This window comes from Dromiciops gliroides, chromosome 1 (assembly GCF_019393635.1).
Source record: "Dromiciops gliroides isolate mDroGli1 chromosome 1, mDroGli1.pri, whole genome shotgun sequence".
Classification (NCBI taxonomy): Eukaryota; Metazoa; Chordata; class Mammalia; order Microbiotheria; family Microbiotheriidae; genus Dromiciops; species Dromiciops gliroides.
In genome coordinates this window covers 324,879,013-324,892,729 of record NC_057861.1, presented here as the reverse complement: position 1 = coordinate 324,892,729, position 13,717 = coordinate 324,879,013, and the positions used below count along the sequence as shown (strand labels likewise).

The window sequence follows — 13,717 nt, the reverse complement described above, 5'->3', positions numbered from 1 at the left end:
AAAATCTCCAGAACCAGATGAGTTTAGAAGTTAATTCTACCAAACATTTATAGAACAATTAATTACAATGTTATACAAATTATTTGGAAAAATAGGTTTAGTAGTAGTAGTAGTAGTAGTAGTAGTAGTAGTAGTAGTAGTAGTAGTAGTAGTAGTAGTAGTAGCAGTAGGGGGGGGCGGTGCTAGTAAGTAGATAAATTGAAATTCTAGTTCTGGCTTTGTCATTCCCTATAAATCTTCACATAAGTCATTTAACCTCCCTAGACATGTTAGAGGTTTTTTGTTTATTTTGGGTTTTTGCTTTGTTTTGTTTTGTTTTTTTTTTGTCAGGCAATCAGGGTTAAGTGACTTGCCCAGGGTCACACAGCTAGTAAGTGTCAAGGGTCTGAGGTCAGATTTGACCTCAGGTCCTCCTGACTCCAGGGCTAGTGCTTTATCCACTGTGCCACCTAGCTGCCCCCCTAGAGTTTTAGATCTAAAAGGAATCTTAGTTGAGGGGAATTTCCAAGATGCTGGAGAAAACAAAAGGCCTTGCTTGAGCTCTCCCAAATTCCTTTCCAAAGAACTTTAAATAAATCCTAAAAACAAATTCTGGAGTGTCAGAGCCAACAAAAGGACAGAATAAAAGATTCTTTTACCCCAAGTCAAGTTATAAAGTTAAAAGCAAAAGTTCATCACAAAGGGGTGAGAAAGGAGTTCAGGCCAATTCAGACCCCACCTCAGGCCTCACTCGGCCAGGCTTGGGAGGAATTGAAACAGGTGTGGCAGCAATAGCCACCAAAGCTCTCAGACCACAGACAGTAAGGGGGTCAGACAATTTATCAGAAAGAGATTATAGGGGTCCTATTGCTTAAACTTGGATCAGTAATATGTTACATTGCTTATACTTGATCCAGTTCCAAATCCTGGCTTGCAATCCCAGGAGCGGGTCTTGAGAATGACTTACAGCAGTGGCAATGGCTGCTCCCAGAGTTGTCATCCAACAGATGGTATGGGGGTCAAACAACTGATAAGAAAGAGATCACAGGGGTCTTTTTTCCGGCAAAGGTTGCAGGGCTCTGTTGCATTTCCCATACTTGGTTCTGGGTCACATTCCTGAGTGACAGTCCCAGGGCAAGGAGGAGCACTAACACATCAGAGTTTGCAGCCACAATGGAGCAGGGCACCTCCTCAGTTCCAGGGCAGAAAGGAGTGCTTGTGGTCACTCACGGACCAGAGAGCAGGCCAGGAAAATAGTAAACACACTACTCTTTAGATCATACAACATTGGAAGAACTGAAAACTTAAAGTCCTTAGCAGTATCTCTGAAAATAGCTACACAAAACTCCTGAAGCTTGGGACAGTAAACCATCCACCCTGGAAGCAGAACATGATTTTAGCAAAGAGTTAAAAGTAAAGAAATAGGCTGTGAAAATGAGCAAACAGCAGGAAAAAAAAATCTTATGACAGAAAGTTACTCTGGTGACAAGGAATATTAAAACATACCCTCAGAAAGAGATTATAAAGTCAAACGTCCTACATCCAAAGCCTCCTCGAAAAATATAAATTGTTTTCAGGTCATGGAAGAACTCAAAAATAATTTTTAAAATCAAGTAAGGGAGATAGAGGAAAAAATGGGAAGAGAAATGAAAATAACACCAAAAAATCATGAAAAAAGTGTCTCTACTTCCATGGTCCTCTAATGAAGGAAGGAAACAAACATATTTAAACATATTTAAGTCTGTGCTATGTGCTGTCACCAGTTTTATGAATATCATCTCATTTAAAAGAGTAAAACTGGAAAGTAGGTACTATTATCCTTATACTATATTTGAGGAAACTAAGGTAGAGGTTCGGTGACTTGCCCAGGGTTATAGAGCTAGTAATTGCTTGAGGCTGGATTTCAATTCAAGTCTACCTGATTCAAGTTCCAGAGCTCTGTGCACTGTGCCCCCAACCTCCAATGCTACCCATGTGCCTAATGCCTAATGAGCATTTCATGTGCTGTTTCTATTTCACTATGGATTCCTATAAGTACTTTGCTGCTTTTGCTGTTTTCTGTCAAATAAAGACTATCCCTTAAAAAAAAAAAGAGTCAAAAAATTAGTAAAGGAGACATAAAAATACTGAAGAAAATAAAACCTTAAAAAACAGACTAAGTCAAATGGAAAAAGAGGTAAAAAAAAGCTAATGAGGAGAAGACTCCCTTGAAAAGGAAAACTAGGCAAATGGGAAAAGAGGCCCCAAAAGTCACTGAAATTAAATAAAATAAAACTCCTTAAAAAGTAGACTTGGGCAAATGGAAGCTAATGACTTTATGAGAAATCAAGAAACAATAAAACAAACCAAAAGAATAAAAAAACAGAAGTCAATGTGAAATATCTTATTGGAAAAAACCTGACATTAATAATTTATCCAGAAGAGATAATTTCAAAATCATTGGACTACATGAAAGCCATGATAAAAAACGAGCCTTGACATCATCTTTCAAGAAATTAGCAAGAAAAACTCCCCTGATATTCAAGAATCAGAGAGTAAAAGAGAAATCAAAAGAATCTACTGATCACCTCCTGAAAGAGATCCCTAAATAAAAACTCCCAGGAATATTTTAGACAAATTCCAGAGATCCCAGGTTAAGGAGAAAATATTACAAGCAACCAGAAAGAAACAATTCAAGTATCATGGAGCCACAGTCAGGATAACACAAGATTTAGCAGCTTCTATATTAAAGAATCAGAAGTCTTAGAATTTAATATTATGGAGGGCAAAGAACTGGTGTTATAACAAAAGATCACCTACCTAGTAAAACTAATTATATAAAATCAGGGGGAATGAGTGCATTCAATTAAAGAGAGATCTTTCAGACATTCTTTATGAAAAGACCAGAGCTGAGAAGGAAATTCGACTTTCAAATACAAGACCCAAGAGAAGAATAAAAAGGTAAACTGGAAAAAGAAATCATAAGGTATTTACAAAAGGTTAAACTGTTTACATTCCAACATGGAAGATGATTATTTGTAACTAGTAAAAACTTTCTCATTATTAGGGAATTTGGAAGGAGTATATATAGACAGAGGGCACAGGTATGAGTTGAATATGAAGGGATGCTATTTACAAAATAAAATTATGGGATGGGAGAAAAATACATTGGGGAAAAGGGAAAGGAAGAGGTAGAATGGTATAAATTATCTCATAAAAGAAGCAAGAAAAAAAAAACTTTTACCTTGGAGGGAAAGTTGGGGGAATTGAGGAGTGAGTAAGCGTCACTCTAATCAGAACTGGCTCAAAGAAGGAATGGCATACAAACTCAATTGAGTATAAAAATCTATCTTACCTCAAGGAAAAGGAGAGAAGAATTGAAAAAGTGAAGAGTGGGTGACAGAAGGGAGTGCAGATTGGGGGAGGGGTTAGTCAGAAGCAAATAATTTTGAAGAAAAACAGGGTTTTATGAGAGACAAAATAAAATAAATATGGGGGTGGATAGGATGGAGGAAATACAGTTAGCAATAGTAACTATGAAAAAAATGAAGTGAGTTTCTTTGATAAATGTCTTATTTCTCAAACATATTGAAAATGGAGTCAAATTTATAAAAAAAATAATAAGAGTCATTCCCCAAATGATATATCTTTTAAAATTATGTACAATTTTCAGATGAAATAACCAAAGCTGTGTATATCATATAAAAAATGGTCGAAGAGACCTCTGTTGAACTTACGAGGAAAAACGCTATTTACCCCTCAAGAAAGAACTGATGGTATCTGAAGATGGATTGAAGCATAATTTTATTTTTCTTGAGTTATTTTTGTCTTTGTTTTCTTTCACAACTTGACTAATATGAAAATTTTTTGCATGATTACACATGTATAACCTATATCAAATTGCTTGCCTTCTGAAAGGGAGGGTGGAGGATGTAGAAAGAGATTTTAAAGTCAAAATTTTTTAAATAAAAGTTAAAAATTGTTTTTACATGCAATTGGAAAAAACAAAATACAAAATATTTTAAAAAATGGCTTCTTAAAAAGAATTGTCCAAATGAAAAAAAAGAGGTACAAAATATTAAAAATTAGAATTGGGCAAATGGAAGCTATCATTCCATGAATCATCAGGAAACAATCAAACAACATATATATATATATATATATATATATGTACACACACACACAGAAGTAGTAGTGAAATAGTTCATTAAAATACCACCACTGAAAAACAACTGATTTGGAAAAATAAAACTAAGATAGATAACTTGATAATATTAGAATTACTGGACTATGTGAAAGCCATGATTAAACCAAAAAATAAACCTTTACATCCTCTTTCAATGAATTTTCAAAGAAAACTGCCCTGATATTATAAAATCAGAGAGTAAAGTAGAAATTGGTAAAATAAAAACAAAAACACTGGTCAACTTCTGAAAGTGATCTCCAAAGGAAAACTCCCAAGAATATTATTACAGAGTTCCCCTACCAAAGATAAAATATCATGAGCAACTTTAAAAAAAAACAATTCAAATGTTATAGAGCTACAGTCAAGATAGCAAAAGATTTAGTGGCTTCTACTTTAAAAGATCAGAGAGATTGGGATATGATATTCTAGAAGCAAAGGAGCTACATTTACAACCAGGAATCACCCACTGAGAAAAACTGAGTTTAATCCTTCAGGGCTAAAATGGATATTTGATGAAATAGATGTCTTTCAAGCATTCCTGATGAAATCACCAGAGCTGAATAGTAAATTTTACTTTGAAATACAAGAATAAAAGAAGCATTTAAAAGATAAACAAGAAACAGAATAATAAGATTAAAATAAATTGTCTAATATTACAGAAAAGGAACATGATAAATGTCAGAGGGAATGCCAAAAAAATTGAGGTACTACTGCACTGTCAATTGAGTTATGAACTGATTCTGGAGAGCAATTTGGAACTATGCAGAAAGGGTTATCACCCAGAAATACCAATACTAGGTCTGTATTCCAAAGAAATCAAAATCAAATAGGGAAAGTACATGTATGTACAAAAATATATGAGTTCTTTTAGTGGTGTCAAAATTGGAAATTGAGGGGATTCACATAAATTGGAGAATGGCCAAATAAAATTTTTGCATGTGATTGCAATGGAATACTGTTGTTCTTTAAGAAATTATGAGCAGGATGATCTCAGAAAAACCTGGAAGGCTGACATAAAATGATACAAAGTAAAATAAGCAGAACCAGGAGAACAATGTATACAATAACAGCAATATTGTACAATGATAAGCTGTGAATGACAGTTATTCCCAGTGATACAATGCTATAAGATAGTAACAAAGGATTTATGAAAAATGCTATATATCTTCAGAGAAAGAACTTGTATAATCTGAATGCAGATCAAAGCATAATTTTTAAATCTTTCTTGTTGTTTTTTTAAAAATTTTGGTCAGTTTTTTTTCCACATGACTAATATGGAAATGTGTTTGCATGACTGCACATAAATAATACAATTGTTTGCCATCTCAGTGAAAGGGGCAGGAGGGAAGAAGAAAATTTGGAAATCGGAATTTAATTTTTTTTTTTAGTGAGGCAATCGGGGGTTAAGTGACTTGCCCAGAGTCACACAGCTAGCAAGTGTTAAGTGTCTGAGGCCGGATTTGAACTCAGGTACTCCTGACTCCAGGGCCGGTACTCTATCCACTGCACCACCTAGCTGCCCCCTAAAATTTTTTTTAAAAACATTGTAAAATTATTTTTACATGTAAGTGGGGAAATATAAAATATTAAATTCTAAAAAAAAAACCCTGCTATTTTCTTTTTCATTCTATCCTTTTACAGGTGAGAGAACTGACACTCAAAGAGGTGCCTCCTAGTTTACAACTGACAGAATTGAAGAATTTCAGTTTGGAGAATTGTCTTAGAAGACATTTGTTTAAGAATCTATCCTTTATCATACCAATCATGTATTCATCCAGATTCTCTTTAAGATTCTGAATTAGATAAGGGAGGAACCCACCACCTCACCAAGGAGTTAAGTTAGAAAGTCTAATGAAAATTCTTAATACAGATGCTGAGAAAGTACATCACACCATTACTACTATAAAGAAATGAGCAAACTAGAAGAAAGATAGCATACTAAATATAGAAGATATTTTTTAAAATCTTTGGTACATTGCAAGTCCATGTTTTTAAATAATTTACCATAAAAATGGAGTTCATAGGCAGAATAACCTTGGAATATTATAACAATCACACATATACATACATATGTATATACATATATACCTATGTGTATGTGTGAAAGCACACAAATATATATATATGTGTATGTGTGTGTTTATGTATATGTACATGTGCATATGTAAATATGTGTGTATATACATATATATATTCATAAATACAAAAGAAACATCTGTACTTCAGTATGCACACTTCCTTACCTTCAAGGGAATTGATAGCATATGAAAATTCAAATGTATAGGGGAGAATGTCAACTGTATTACTAGATTCATCCTGTAACAAAATTATTCTTCAGCATAGTCCCTGATATTTAGTCATGTTTGTGCATCTTTTGTTTACTTTTTGGAAGGATAATTAACCATAGGAACATAAAGTTATAGGTTTGGAACCCAGTTCAATTGAAAATTAATATAAAAATACAGATTTTAAAAAATAATCTAGATGTAATAAGACCTTCAGAACTTACTTAGGATTTATAGTACCGAGGGAGAGCAATTTGGCACTTGTGTTCTGTGAGCTAAAAAGGGAAACTGAGTCATACATTGGAATTCTTGAAGAGTCATATGCAAGCTATGACACAAACTAAGATGAAGAAGAGAGATCTCATGAGTTGAGCCAGAAAGAATTTGATAAATGGGGTAACAGGTGAAAAGAGACCTTATAGGTATTTCACAGCAGAAGAAGTTGTGTCTATGACTATTCAATGACTATGGTGATACAAAAAGCTATCCTTTCCCTAATTTTCCCTCACTTTGCTTGTTCATTTATAGGTGTATAATTCTCTACCCATTTATTTACTTGATCACTTGCTACCATATGAATTTTGGCCTCCAAACATCACGAGGTCAGGGACTATTTCAGGATTAAAAATAAATAAATAAATTAGGCAAGGTGACCCAACTTCTGCCTAAATGTTGCAAATTTTCCTAATTATATACTCTGACCTATTTGGTTTGTATTACTAATTTATTGTTTACTCTAAACTGCATAAAGTTGCAGAGGAGGGAACCACATGCACCAGAGATGGAATTGTGTTTTCCTTCAGCTTACAAAAAGGGAGAAGTTAATTCCTGTTATATATTAAATTCCAAGGACCCAGGGAGGGAGGAAGGGCAGAGAGATCATGCTGAATATTGGGCAACTACTCCCTCCAAAGTGACATGCACAGTTACCAATATGAAATACGTAAACAGAAATAAAGAACAAATTCAATTGAATGTTACTTAACATTTAGCTTCTCAGAAACATTGTATCTCTTTGGAATTTTCTAAACTCCCCATTCCTTAGAAATCTCATCACTGAGAAATTTCATTATGCTATAAGATTGAATCTACTGAGTGTATCTTAGAAAAACACTTTGCCTTTCTGATTGCACCCTTTAATTGTGTGAGAAAATAATGGGATTTGGCAGATGCCCAGGGGCCCCACCTGAAGATTCATTTGGAATTGATTGAATTGTGTGAGACTGACTGAGAGTGATTGACTTGCTGATTAACCTACTTAAAGTTAATTCAATTAAAGCCACACCTGGCTGACTCCCAAGGGGAGTGTTCTCAGATGCTGACTATGACATCAACACAAGACCACCCACAAGTCCAGTGAACCAATGGATTTTGATGACACTAACCAATCAGCTTGAAGCAGTGTGTAAGGACTGCCTCTCCTCCAGACCTATAAAAAACTTCCACACATAGTTTTCTCTAGCAGTTTGTGGCTGAAGCGGGCTAGTGGTAGAGGATTTGAGGAAGAACCAGACTAGTCTGGAACTCTAGACTAGATAGGCCTTTTCTTAACTTTCTGAACTCCAAGTGAATACCTGGTATGCTTTAATAAATGTTTAATGCCCCCAAACTGGTGCTAAAGCTCCTAATTTAAGGAGACCACACATTACGGTTGTTTCTTTTTTTCTTTTTTTAGTGGGGCAATGAGGGTTAAGTGACTTGCCCATGGTCACACAGCTGGTAACTGTCAAGTCTCTGAGACTGGATTTAAACTTACATCTTCCTGAATCCAGGGCCAGTCTTTTATCCATTGTGCTATCTAGCTGCCCCCACATATTAGTTTTTAAACATCGCAATTGGGGGGTAGGGTTTTGGGGCTCCAGGGCCTCTATTTCAATATATGGCTTAGTAGAGTTTTTCTCCCCTTTTCCCACCAGAAATACAATTTTTGGACTTTTTTTGGAACTTTAAACTATGCCCCATGCTAGGTACAACTCCCTTTACAATTTCATTTTTTGTGTTGTCTTTCCCTATCAGATTGGTAAGCTCCTTAAGGGAAAAAAAATTTGATTCTTTTTTCTTTTCTTTTTTGTATTTTTTTGGTATTCTCAGTTCTTAGCACCATGCCTGGTGTGATAGCAGGTGCTTTAAAAATGCTTATTGCCTGAATATATAAAGTGAACCATATATATGATGTTGCATCAGGGTCCCTTTGTCCACTGATCCAAGTTCCTTACATTGGTTTCATTATGTGGAGTAAAATCTAATGAATTTTCCATCTCAATCTTCCTAATCTGTTCCCAGCATGACTTATAGCTATAAAATCTGTACAGACTACACAGTGACACAATCCTGGAAACTGTCTAAAGTGAAATTCAATCAGAGAAGTCTCTACCATGAGTCTATCTGATCCCACCTGATGTTAGTGACTTGGCCTTTGATTTCTATGAAAGAAATGAGAGCAAACAATATTGACCATTTTCATTATGGCCAGTCATTATGGTATAGTTCTAAGGTGGCTTCCAATAGAATAATTTCAAGAAGATACTTTATTCATAAGTTTATATCATTTATAAACACACACACACACACACACACACACACACACACACACACACAAATGGTCTTTTGAAATTGATCTTGTATGCCAGACATGCTGTGAAATAGTCTACAGAAAAGAAGACTAACAGATGCAATTGGCACTTACCTGTCGGGCCTGCTCCAGATCAATTTTATTCCCCACTAACACCAAAGGAATGTCATAGGTGTGGCGGACCTGATAAATGAGCTCTTTAAACCCAGCAGCTTCCTGGAAGGACTGTCGGTCAGTGACAGAGTAGCAAATAATAAAGCCCTCTCCACCTCTCATGTACTGGTCCCGCATGGCTGTGAATTCTGCCTGCAGAGGAAGGATAAGAATAATCTTATAATTTAGCACAGAAGGGCAAACATGTAAAATCAAGAGAATAGGAGGGTAAATCTCTACAAGCACAGTGACTAAGCATTGTAGGTTTTGCTGAATTAGGATTTTATAGCTTAGCTATTTTTTCTATTCATTTGAAGTGATATCTTCATAAGAACTTTACTGATTGTTAGAGACATTTCCCTTCCCCTCAAAATAATTTGGTAAATAATATTAAATTTTAATCTGTGGTCATATATCATAGCTTTAGAATTAGAAGGAGACTTTGGAGTCATCCAATATATTTATTACCTCCAAATCATTTTAGAATTGAGGGAACTGAGACTCAGATGTTTGGTAACTTTTCTAACCCCACCCCAATGATAACTGGAAAGAAAAGGATTTAAATTTCATCCTCTCGCTCCAATTCCTGTGCTTTTTCCATTATAACCCATATTGTGCCATCCAAAAGAATGCAGGGCTTAATACAAAGATTTACACATATACAAAATAAATCTTTGTTGAATTAAATGTCTAGGTGAAATCTTAGTATCTTACCATGCAATTATTAAATACTTAAATATTTTCTTTTTAAGTATATAAATTTCAGAGGTGTGTTAAGGGAGAATTATAAATAGCTTTATTTGTAATAAAGTGGCACAGAGTGACAGAGACACAGAGACAGAGACAGAGAGACACACAGAGACACACAGAGGTAGAGAGATAGAGAGACAGAGACAGAGAGAGAAACAGGGAGAGAGAGAAGAATGAAGAGGAGGAGAAGGAACAGGAGATAGAGGGGGAAGAGAAAGAGGAGAAAAAGGAGAAGGAGAAGGAGAAGGAGGAGGAGCAGGAGGAGTAGAAACAGGAGGAAGAGGAGCAGCAGCAGGAGGAGGAGCAGGAGAATGAAGAGGAGAAGGAGAAGGAGGAGGAGGAGGAGAAGGAGAAGGAGCAAAAGAAGGAGGAGGAGAAGGAGAAGAACTGGTAGTAGTAGTAGTAATTCTATCTATGGACAAAGATTCCTTGTTTGCTATAAAATTCTGTTTCTCTCTGGATTTTCACCTATAGTAATATTTTCCCTTACTAGTTCTATACCAACATATCCTTAAAGATATGTAATTCTGATCATTGGAACATAGATCTAGAACAGCTAAAGACAATCTAATGTAATCTCTTCATTTTTCAGAGAATGAAATTTAGCTCCAGAGTAGTAAAGACATTTTCCTGAAGTTGTATAGAATTACATGAGAAGAATAATTTGAATCCATTTCAGAGTTAATTCCCTTTCAGCTTGCTACATGGTTTGTTCTACCTACTCTTTCTGGGTATGAGAATGAAATGCCACAACCAAAATGGAAGGGATTTGAAGAATTGAAAATATAATATACTAATAATGTTATATTACTTCTAAGCTTTCATAAAAAAAGGAAAATCAAGCTGAATGTCTTTTGTCAGCATGGGGTCATGTGCAAATTATCATGGAATTAAATTATGTCCAAATATCACATCATTTATCAAATATTCTCAATATGAATATTATTGAGGAAGACTCAGAAATTATCTCCTCAACTTAACAAATAAAACTATGCTCTAATAAGCAATGTATAGTACCCTCTTTCCTCTGACCACAAAGGTGACAAATGCTGTTGAAATAAATAAACCTTAAAGAGGAATTGGGGGAAGCCTGGGTACAGAAGATTGAACAAGAACTTTGACTATGTATTAACTGAATAATATATACTACTGTAATCATTTTATAAGGTAGAATTCAATGTTCAACATGTTATTTCCCCTTTAATTTATCCATGAATTAAAGAACAGTACTTTTTGTATTCCAAGCATTCTGCATGTTAATATCATCCTCAATTGCTTCCTGCTATAAATGAAACTTGTTGGTTAATAATTCAGAAACATGACTTGATTCCATTTGCTAAGCACAAGCAATGCAATTGCTATGAAACAGACTTACTTTGTAAAATCTTATAAAAATTTTCTTATAACTTTAAAGACAAGTGGAACCTAAATCTGAAGTTTTAGCTCTTTGTTTCATTATGTATGTTGCTATGTGGTGAAAATGAATGGTTAGGAAAAAGAATGAAACATCTTAATTTTGAAGAAAAAATGAGAAAAGTCATGTCTTTTTTAAACTACTAAAACAAAGAATTAGAAGATAATATGAACATCTAGTAAAGGTAGTATAGTTTCCTTTATACTAATATATTAAGTCCAGGCTTCTATGCTTGTAGTTATAGATTGGCCAAAATGCCCAGGTCTCAATGGTAACATTATAGAAAGAAAAGATGCCAGATTTGAGTTAGGAAAACTGGGTTTGTATATTCTCTCTCTCTCTCTCTCTCTCTCTCTCTCTCTCTCTCTCTCTCTCTCTCTCTCTCTCTCTCTCTCTCTCTCTCTCTCTCTCTCTCTTTCTCCCTCTCTCCCTCTCTCCCTCTCTCCCTCTCTCCCTCTCTCCCTCTCTCCCTCCCTCTTTCTTTTTCATGCATGGGTGAGGACATTCTCTCAATCTCTTGTTTTTAAAATTATTTTTGATATTATGCAAGAGAGGCTACTCCAAATGAAGTATACAAAAGTCAAGCTCAAATAAAGTGCAGTGGAGATGCAAATGGGGTCATTAGCAGGCTATAACACCTTTTCTTGCAGGATAATCAGGGTTAAGTGACTTGCCCAGGGTCACACAGCTAGTATACAACACATTTTCAATAAAGAATTGTACAGTGAAATCCATGAGAAGGATGTCATCAAAAATACTTAGTGGGGAAAATATGATCTACATATAATTTTTAAAGGGATAATGATGGAACAATTTACATACTTTGTTAGTATCCATACTAAGAAATTAAGAGGAAGGCCAAATCAAGTCACTCTTTTCAAAAAAAAAACATTTTCAGTTTCTCCTCATTGTCAAAAAAAGAGTTCCAATCCCCTTACCTTGACATTCAAGATATTCCTCAAACATATATGTCTTATCTTTCTTCCTTTTCTTCATAATTAAAAAAAAATTTCAGATTAAATGCTCTATTAACTATTTCTTATGTCCAACATTACATCTCCTGCATCCACAAATGAATGAAAAATTGATTGAGAATATGAAGAAAAGTAAGGAATATAGTCCCTGCACTCAAGAAGCTTACATTCTATTAGGAGAAAACATCATATACAAGAAAGGGCTTTGTAATGAATTCTATTTTTGAGCCATTGTAACAAATGGGAGGAAGAGGGAGAAGGATATACAAGTAGATGAATAGCATGATGATTTCCAGGGAATAGTGTGGTATATATAGGCCTGTTTATAGGGTAAAGATGATGAATTTTTGCCAATCAATTCATGTTCCCAAGGCAGGAGCTTGGAGAACCAGGTCACAAATGGGGTTTGGAGAGTAGGAGCATCCCTAAGAACTGTCTCCTATTACTGAAATAGAGTACTATCTTATCACTTTGAATCTTTATATTTTTTCAAGCCTCTGGTCCCGTATTAACCCTTCAGTAAAGGCTTTCCTGACTCCCACACTTTTTACTGGAATCTTGCTTCTCAATTTTTCTTATATTTCTTATGTATGCTGTGTATGGCCATATCAAACATTGTAAGACCCTTGAGAGTAGGCAGTGTTTTTCCCTTCCCCTTCATATTCCCATAGCTTAAATGTCTTACCAATAGTAATTTCTGAGCTCTTTATGAAATTGAATGGAATTGAATAACATTTTGCTGGAAGGGGAAATTTATATTGGCAGTGGATAAAATTATAACTAGAAATTTAGGCAATCATCAATGGGTATATTGAGGTGATTGCTTTGAGGGGGTCACTTGGGAACAAGAGGCTGGGATGGCCATTCAAGAATCCCTGAAGTGATATGAGTAATTCTGTTGCCCATGGATTTTTCTGGCATTTCCTAGAATAATAACAGAAGTTTAGAGATTAAAAGGACCTCCAATACCCTAATTTTACAAATGAGGGAAAGTAGAAGGGAACAAACCCTGCAGTGCTTGAATATATCATCCTATATTTATGTATTCATATTTCTACATTCAGTTATATCCCTCTTCAGTTACAAAGTATTATGTCTGCATTTAGAAATGCAAATCCAACAATTTTCCTAATCACATCAGACTTCTTGCTTTTCCTAGAATATACTTATATGGGGACCTACCATTGAGTGGTAGAAAGCATGGGGAGGTTTCTTTGCAAAGAGCCAAAAAAATATTTCATAAAAGGATTCCATCCCCTGCATATTAGTATTTTCCAATTCAATAATATAAGAAACCAATTTAAAAATGAAAAGAAAAACACACACAATGAAATATATTTGTTAATGGATTTAGAGATGTCAATGGATGCTACAATGAATGAATAGATAAAAGGAAAGTATATTCTAGGTCATGTAATAAAAAGT

General features: G+C 34.9%; 1 protein-coding gene across 1 annotated transcript in view; it reads right to left on the bottom strand.

Annotated features, from left to right (window-relative positions):
- The window catches only part of RIT2 (Ras like without CAAX 2), a 504,718-nt gene that overhangs the window by 241,328 nt on the left and 249,673 nt on the right, over nt 1–13,717 (bottom strand). The window contains exon 4 of the mRNA XM_043976434.1: nt 9,116–9,307. Coding sequence (XP_043832369.1) covers nt 9,116–9,307 — 192 coding nt within the window. The remainder of the gene's footprint in view (nt 1–9,115; nt 9,308–13,717) is intronic.